The sequence below is a fragment of the Seriola aureovittata genome, chromosome 16, assembly GCF_021018895.1.
Source record: "Seriola aureovittata isolate HTS-2021-v1 ecotype China chromosome 16, ASM2101889v1, whole genome shotgun sequence".
Lineage (NCBI taxonomy): Eukaryota > Metazoa > Chordata > Actinopteri > Carangiformes > Carangidae > Seriola > Seriola aureovittata.
Window position 1 is genome coordinate 25,719,475 of NC_079379.1, and position 9,315 is coordinate 25,728,789.

General features: G+C 40.5%; 1 protein-coding gene across 1 annotated transcript in view; it reads left to right on the plus strand.

Moving 5' to 3' along the window:
• Positions 1 to 6,071, plus strand: part of nedd9 (neural precursor cell expressed, developmentally down-regulated 9) — a 30,316-nt gene extending 24,245 nt beyond the window's left edge. The window contains 6 exon segments of the mRNA XM_056399474.1: positions 1,356 to 1,454; positions 2,088 to 2,165; positions 2,168 to 2,224; positions 3,140 to 4,315; positions 4,440 to 4,529; positions 5,150 to 6,071. Coding sequence (XP_056255449.1) covers positions 1,356 to 1,454; positions 2,088 to 2,165; positions 2,168 to 2,224; positions 3,140 to 4,315; positions 4,440 to 4,529; positions 5,150 to 5,692 — 2,043 coding nt within the window. The 3' untranslated portion in view covers positions 5,693 to 6,071.
• The last annotated feature ends 3,244 nt before the right edge of the window (positions 6,072 to 9,315 follow it).

The window sequence follows — 9,315 nt, forward strand, 5'->3', positions numbered from 1 at the left end:
TATTGGACCCTGTAGACCCTGTAGACCTAGTATTGGACCCTGTAGACCCTGTAGACCTAGTATTGGACTCTGTAGACCCTGTAGTGGACCCTGTAGACCCTGTAGTGGACCCTGTAGACCCTGTATTGGACCCTGTAGACCCTGTAGACCTAGTATTGGACCCTGTAGACCCTGTAGTGGACCCTGTAGACCTTGTATTGGACTCTGTAGACCCTGTAGTGGACCCTGTAGACCCTGTAGTAGACCCTGTAGTGGACCCTGTAGACCCTGTAGACCTAGTATTGGACCCTGTAGACCCTGTTGGATGATGTATGCATAGACAGGAATTCCAACAATGGAGAAATCTTCAGGACCTGGTTCAGGCTGGACTCATGAGAACCAGATGGACTCTGTTGGTCAGATGAATGGCATTCCTTTCCATACTAGGAGACCTAGAGACCCCCCCCCCCCCCTAAACATTAATCCTGCTAGAGTCTGAGGCTCCTGATGCTGCTCAGACAAAAGTGTCCACAGGAGATGGAGCAGGACATTCATTGGTCTGTGCAGAGACTCAGGTCAGGGTACCGGGACTAAACTGGGACCAGTCCGACCCCTCCCTGGAGGCTTGTCCTCTGCGTATGGTTCCTATTTTCCAGGTCTGTTAATGAACCCTGCTCGTTCCAATGTCATGGGGGTGGGTGGGGGCAGAAGGGGGGGGACATTCCCAGAATTCCTCTCTGTCTGACGCAGCAAGGAGGTCTGCAGCTCTGGGGTGGGGGGTTTGTCTCTCTCCCTCTCTCTCTGTCTCTGTCTCTCTCTCTCTGTCTGTCTCTCTGTCTCAGTCTGTCTCTCTGTCTCTGTCTCTGTCCATCTCTCTGTCTCTCTCTCTCTGTCTCTCTGTCTCTGTCCGTCTGTCTCTGTCTCTCTCTCTCTCTCTGTCTCTCTGTCTCTGTCCATCTCTCTGTCTCTCTGTCTCTGTCTCTCTGTCTCTGTCCGTCTCTCTCTGTCTCTGTCTGTCTATCTGTCTGTCTCTCTCTGTCTCTCTCTCTCTGTCCGTCTCTGTCTCTCTCTCTCTCTCTCTCTCTCTCTCTCTCTCTCTCTCTCTGTCTCTCTCTGTCTCTCTCTCTCTCTCTCTCTGTCCGTCTCTCTCTCTCTGTCTCTCTCTCTCTCTCTCTCTCTGTCTCAGTCCGTCTCTCTCTCTCTCTCTGTCTCTCTCTCTGTCTCAGTCCGTCTCTCTCTCTCTCTCTGTCTCTCTCTCTCTCTCTCTCCCTCTCTTTGTCTCTGGGTCTCTGAGGACAGCAGAGGACACACAGGAGTCAGAGGAGGGTGTTCAGCAGCTCTGATTGTTTTTCACTCCCCCTGCTGTGATTGGACAGGTGGTGACCCCGACCAGAGTGGGACAGTCCTACACCTACAGCCCAGGCCAACACAACCAGCAAGACCTCTATGACATCCCCCCCAGCAGATCACAGGGGGTGAGTTTCTCATATATATATATATAATATATAAATGTATGAAGTCAAACAGAATCACCAGTCATCATCACAGTTGGAGTTAGAAACAGCAGCAGCTCTGTGTCAGTAGAAGAAGAAGTTGTGTCTTTGATCTTCAGTATTTTGACTTTGAATCGACCACTTCCTGTTTCTGGATGTTTTTTCTAAGAAAAGAAAGTTTTAATTTTGTCCTGTCATCTGGTATTCAGCTGACGAACTGCTCTGCTGGTGTCAGTTTAATGAAACTAGTCTTAGTTTGTTACATTATGGAAAGAGTTTTTGATTGAGATTTTAATGATGATAAACACTCTGAGTGTCAGCTCATTGTAATGATTGGACGCGTCGCGGATCACTAGCATTTAGCAGCTCAAGAGACAAATTTCTAGAAATAGAAACTGCTGAGTGGCTAATTATTAACAGTGAATATCAAAATACAGTGATGATTAAAACAGGCCACCAGGTGACAGTTATGAGTTCCGATAGCCCAGGGGAAGAACGTGTTCTTTAGTCTGTTAGTCCTGTAGCGCCCACCAGAGGCAGGAGGGTGAACAGGTGGTGTCATTTGGAGTTGTCACCTTGTTCATCTCTTTATCTCACCTTGTTCTCGTGTCTCAGGTGTACGATGTTCCACCTGGTCAGATGTTTCCTGGTCAGCACGGTGCTGCCAGAAACCAGGGAGTCTACGACGTCCCCCCCCTCAGCTGGACCACAGTACTCAAGGTGTTTACGACGTACCTCCCTCCTCACAAGGGGTAAGAACATTTCAGCGACAGTCGATCTTCTACCAGTACTTACCCTTACCTTACTTCAGTCAAATAAAGCTGAGTTCAGGAAGCGGGAAAAGTTTTTTTATGTTTGTTGATACGGTTCCTAGAATTTCTCTTTAATTGTCTGTAATAAATGAATAATACGTCAGATGTCATATTTATGACATTCCTGTGGCTGCACTAAATGAAGGATCTGCCTGCCAGGAGGGTTTAACCAAACCTCCATCACTTTGGTTCTGTGACTGAACTCTGAGGAAAGTCAAGGACATAACTGAGTTAGTTCCAGACCCTCTCAGGTTTCAGCAGAGCTCAGACCGGACCGGGCTCAGAGCTCAGACCGGACCGGGCTCAGAGCTCCCGTTTGTATGTAATAACCTGAAATATGCCGGGACCTGTTATTTGCGTCCGTTCTAATTACAGTCTGTTTCAAGGCTGATGGAAATCACTTACAGGCCACCATTTTATTCACCCTGCTGCACTCCCAGCATGCTTTGTGTCATGTATGTCAGGCCGCAGAAGCAAAAAGTTTGAGGTTTCTGATATAGAATCAACACAAACCAGAAGCTGTTTCACTTCCTCTCTCTCGCTGCTGAACAAAGTGCATCCGGTGAAAACCACATTCAGCTCAAACACAGTCAGTTTCCAGTAAAGATGATTTCTTCATCCTCAACGACAGAACTGGTTTAAAGGTTCCTACACAGACTGAAGAGAGGCGGGACTAAAGGACACCACATGTTCTCTCAAACACGAGTCAGACTGAGACACTGAGACCAGGATTCTCTGAGTCTGTGGACCCTGGTTCAGGGTCTGAGATAAACACAGTAAATAAACAAACACACTGGTTGGTTGTGAACTTGAACAGCAAACGAAGCTGATGATCTTCTTCCTCCTCCTCCTCAGGTCTACTCGGTGCCCCCCTGCAGGACCAACCCCGTCCTCCAGGAGGGAAACTACGACTTTCCGCAGCCTCTCAAACACAAGCAGGAGGGGATCTACGACGTCCCGCCCCCCGTCCTCACCAAACCCGCTCAGAGCCCCCAGTCGCACTATGACTTCCCCCCCACTGTGGAGCCCACTGCCCACCATCAACACCCCAATACCAACGGCAACGAAGGCATCTACGACGTGCCTCCGCCCATCCTTAACTCAGGGGCGGGGTCTCAGAGGGACATATACGACATCCCCCGGTGCAAGCAGCCCCCCCAGCAGAGAACCTCACCTGCCGACAGAGACGGAGGTAAAGGCATCTACGACATCCCGGCTCAGGATGCTCGAGCGCTGGGGGACGTGATGGACGGCGTGAACCGTTTGTCCTTCTCCAGCACCGGCAGCACGCGCAGCAGCATGTCCACGTCCTCATCCTCCACGGGCTCCGGCTCTGAGGGGCGCCTCGCTCTGGACATGGACACCGCTGTCCAGAGGCTGTTCCGCCTGCAGCAAGCTGTGGACGCCTCAGTCTGGGCACTGCATTCATTGGCGGCTTCCCCTCACTGGAGGACATTTCCCTTCATGGAGCGCCACGCTAACGACGTCCGCACCATGCTGGACCGGGTCCGGGCCGCTCTGGGAGACTTCGTCGTGTTTGGTCGAGGGGCCACGGCCAACGCCGTGTCTTTGTCGGACTCCAGTCTGCACAGTAAGCTGAGGCGGCAGCTGGGACGCCTGGAGGACTCGCAGCAGATCCTGCTGCAGATCTACCAAGTACTGGAGAACTGCAGCTGGGCTCTGAATGTCCTCACCTCTTCTGGGAAGGTCCACAACAAGAGCGACGACCTGGACCGCTTCGTCATGGTTTCCAGGACCGTCCCCGACGACGCCAAGCAGTTTGCCTCCACAGTTGGCGGCAACGCGGAGCTGCTGTTCAGGCGGACGCACCCGGACGGGTTGTCGTCCAACAGCAGCTCACCCAATGAGAACACGATTCACTCGCTCACCTCCCCCTCGTCCGACAACGACAGCTACGGCGAGCAGACCAAACCCTTCCCCGTGCCCCCCAGCCAAAACAAAGACAACATGAACACCAGCGAGAAGTGTGTGAAGAGCTGGATGGAGGATTACGACTACGTCCATCTGCAGGTAAAAGATCCACAGTCAGCAGCTCATTTATACCACAGCTGTGTCAGTGAGGCTGATCCATGGGTCAAAGGTCAAACCGTAATACCTTCTCTCTGCTCCTCTTCCTCTTCCTCCTCCTCCTCAGGGTAAAGAGGACTTTGAGCGTCAGCAGAAGGAGCTGCTGGAGAAAGAGAACATCATCAAGCAGAGTCCGGTCCAGCTGGGTCCAGATCAGGTGATGGCGCTTCTGAGTGATTCTCTGTGATCAATCATCAATATTAATAAATTCATCAGACACTCACAGCTGCTGACCTTCTCAAGACCAGTGACCAGACCAGTAACCAGACCAGTAACCAGACCAGCAGTCTTACAGATAAAATATTTTAGATATTCAAATCAAATGAAAAGCTGTTGTTGGTTTCAGAGTTTTGAGGATTAAACTAATAATAATAATATTAATAATAATTTTGCTTGTTGCTTATTTAATCATTAATATTTAATGTTTTATAGAAATACAAATCTGAAACCATGTGTAAGAGGCTTTAATCTTTTTAGTGGTTTACTGCAAAATTTGCTGCTGGTTTCACTGTTGCTTCAACTAACGAGGATTTTCTTGATTAACTGACTAATTGTTTATTCAGTCTTTATGAAGGAACAAGCTCGTCCCAACGTAAAGAAAACATCCCAAAGTGACGTCTTTAAATTGCAGCAAATATTTGGTGTTTTTGCTAGAAAACTGAATAAATTATCTGAATGAATCAATTAACATCTGCTGATTATCATTCTTTTGAATATTGATTAACTATAGATATGATCCATATTAACAGTCAAATCTTAACCTGTCACCCTTCACAGATCAATCAGTTCAAGAAGCTGGAGCAGGAAGTGATCAAACCCGTGGAGAATGACATCACACAGTGGACGTCACACCAGCACTCGGGTGTAACCTCAGCCCCCCCCTCGGACTCCTTCTCCACCCCCTCCGCTCACGTGTGCGCTCGGGACCGACAGCTGCTCGGCTTCTACTCGGAGCAGTGCGAGCAGCACTTCGTCACACTGCTCAGCGCCGTCGACGCCTTCTTCAGCTGCGTCGGCGCCGGCCAGCCTCCTCGCATCTTTGTGGCGCACAGCAAGTTCGTCATCCTCAGCGCCCACAAACTGGTCTTCATCGGAGACACTCTGTCTAGACAGGCCTCGGCCCCCGAGGTGGCCAACAGGGTGATGAACTCCAGTAACGTGCTGTGTGACTTGTTAAAGACGGTGGTGGCTGCGACTAAAACGGCCGCTCTGAACTACCCGAACACGGCCGCCATCCAGGACATGGTGGACAGGGTCACGGACTTGTCTCACCACTCGCAGCAGTTCAAAGAACAGTTACTGCAGATGGCTCAGTCCTGATCTCCACCACAGACTCACTGTGTACACTCATCAGTAGAAATATATATATATATATATATATATATATATATATATATATATATATATTGCTCTTTATCTTTAAGCCTGTTCTGGACGTTGTAAATAGTCTGTTCTGTAAATATTTGCTATATTTTTTGTGTAGATTGTTTTATATTATGTTATGAATATATATGTAGATGCGGCGTCGGTGTCTCTGTAGGTTCTGTGGACATTTTTCGTAACATTCCTGTTGCATATTAAGAAGCACCTTCTGTTTCATGTTAATGTGTGTTACTGCTGTGACAGTAAATCTCCTGTAAATCACATTCATGTCGATGTGTGTGGATCTCCACAAAGTAAAGGACTGTTCTTAATCATGTGACTGTGTCTTTCATTTCTTCGATGGAACTGATTTGTTATAGTGAAAGAGAAATGTCCCACAGAGCACAATGGTCTGTAACTACAGGCAGAGGAAGATGGGCGGTGTGAAGAGGGAATTGAAGTGAATATTTTCTTTAAAGAAAATAGACTGCTTCATCTGAAACAAGCTGCACATGCAGAGTTTAAACGAGTGATTATAACTATGAACTTAACTGATACCACACAGAGAAAGGAACAGAAGAACCAGAAAAGGATCAATAAAGGCAAGGAACTAATACTAGAGTATTCACATATGATATGGATATGTTTCATAGTATATTATGCCATCAAAATGTCTTAAAAATATCATCGTATAGCATGTCATAAAAATGTCTTAAAACTATTGTATAGCATGTGATTAAAATATCAAGTATAGTATGCCATAAAAAGTCGTAAAAGTATTGTATAGCATGTCATAAAAATATCATAGTATAGTATGCCTTAAAAGTGTCATGAAACTATCATCGTATAGCATGTCATAGAAATGTCTTAAAACTATCATCGAATAGTATGCCATAAATGTGATAAAAGCTATCATAGTATAGTATGTCAATAAAAAATATAAAAATATTAAGCCATAAAATTGTCATGAAAATGTCTTAAAACTATCATAGTATCACATGCCATAAAAATGTTAAGTACAGTAAGTCAAAGTGTCAAAAAAATGTCATAGTATAGTATGTCAAAAAAAGTCATATCGTATGCCATAAAAAATATAGAAAGATTATAATATAGCATGTTATATATTATATATGTTATAATATACAATGAAAATGTCATAAATATGTTGAAAAACTACCATCATAAAACATGTTATAGTATAGAGATGTTAAGTATAGTAAGTCATATAGTGTCATAAAAATGTCATAGTATAGTATATCAAAAAAATGTCACAGAATAATGTAATAAAAATGTCATAGTATGTCAAAAAAAGCCATAGTATCGTATGCCATAAAAATGTATAAATATCACAGTATAGTATGTCAAAAAAATGTCGTAAAAAGATCATATAATAGTATGCCATGAAAATGTCGTAAAAACCTTATAATAAAGTATGTTATAAAAAGTTATAGTATAGTATGTCAACAAAATTTCATATTATATTATGTAAAAAAAATCTTACTATAATCTATCAAAAAAAATTCATATTATAAAAATGTCATAGTATAATATGCCATAAAAATGTCATAAAGATATAGTATTTTATGTCAAATAATGGTCAGAGTATAGCATGTCATAAAAATGTCATAAAAATATCATAGTATAGTATGCCATAAAAATGTCATAAAGATATCATAGTATAGTATGCCATAAAAATGTCATAAAAATATCATAGTATTTTATGTCAAATAATGGTCAGAGTATAGCATGCCGTAAAAATGTCATAAAAATATCATAGTATAGTATGCCATAAAAATGTCATAAAAATATCATAGTATTTTATGTCAAATAATGGTCAGAGTATAGCATGTCATAAAAATGTCATAAAAATATCATAGTATAGTATGCCATAAAAATGTCATAAAAAATATAGTATTTTATGTCAAATAATGGTCGGAGTATAGCATGTCATAAAAATGTCATAAAAATATCATAGTATAGCATGTCAAAAAATGTCAAGTGTAGTAAGTCATGTAGTATCATAAAAATGTCATAGTATCGTATGTCAAAAAATGCATAGTATAGTATGCCATAGAGATGTTAAGTATAGTAAGTCATAAAGTGTCACAGATCATATCATTAGTATAGCATGTCAAAAAATGTCATAGTATCGTATGCCATAAAAATGTAGAAACATCATAGTATAGCATGTTATAAAAATGTTAAAATATCACGGTATAATATGTCAAAAAATGTCATAAAAACATCATATTATAGTATGATATATAAATGTTGTAAAAATATCATAGTATAGCATGTCATAAAAATGTCACAGTATAATATGTAAAAAAAAAATGTCATAATATGCCATGAAAATGTCATAAAAATATTGTAAAAAACTATCATACTATAGTATGCCATAAAAATGTCATAAAAATATCATAGTATTTTATGTCAAATAATGGTCAGAGTATAGCATGTCATAAAAATGTCATAAAAATATCATAGTAGAGTATGCCATAAAAATATCATAAAAATATCATAGCATTTTATGTCAAATAATGGTCAGAGTATAGCATGTCATAAAAATGTCATAAAAATATCATAGTATAGTATGCCGTAAAAATGTCATAAAAATATCATAGTATAGTATGCCATAAAAATGTCATAAAAATATAGTATTGTATGTCAAATAAAGGTCATAGTATCGTATGCCATAAAAATGTAGAAACATCATAGTATAGCATGTAATATAAATGTTGTTAAAATATCACAGTATAGTATGTCAAAAAATGTCATAAAAACATCATATTATAGTATGATATATAAATGTTGTAAAAATATCATAGTATAGCATGTCATAAAAATGTCACAGTATAATATGTAAAAAAAAAATGTCATAATATGCCATGAAAATGTCATAAAAATATTGTAAAAAACTATCATACTATAGTATGCCATAAAAATGTCATAAAAATATCATAGTATTTTATGTCAAATAATGGTCAGAGTATAGCATGTCATAAAAATGTCATAAAAATATCATAGTAGAGTATGCCATAAAAATATCATAAAAATATCATAGCATTTTATGTCAAATAATGGTCAGAGTATAGCATGTCATAAAAATGTCATAAAAATATCATAGTATAGTATGCCGTAAAAATGTCATAAAAATATCATAGTATAGTATGCCATAAAAATGTCATAACAATATAGTATTGTATGTCAAATAAAGGTCATAGTATCGTATGCCATAAAAATGTAGAAACATCATAGTATAGCATGTAATATAAATGTTGTTAAAATATCACAGTATAGTATGTCAAAAAATGTCATAAAAACATCATATTATAGTATGATATATAAATGTTGTAAAAATATCATAGTATAGCATGTCATAAAAATGTCACAGTATAATATGTAAAAAAAAAATGTCATAATATGCCATGAAAATGTCATAAAAATATTGTAAAAAACTATCATACTATAGTATGCCATAAAAATGTCATAAAAATATCATAGTATTTTATGTCAAATAATGGTCAGAGTATAGCATGTCATAAAAATGTCATAAAAATATCATAGTAGAGTATGCCATA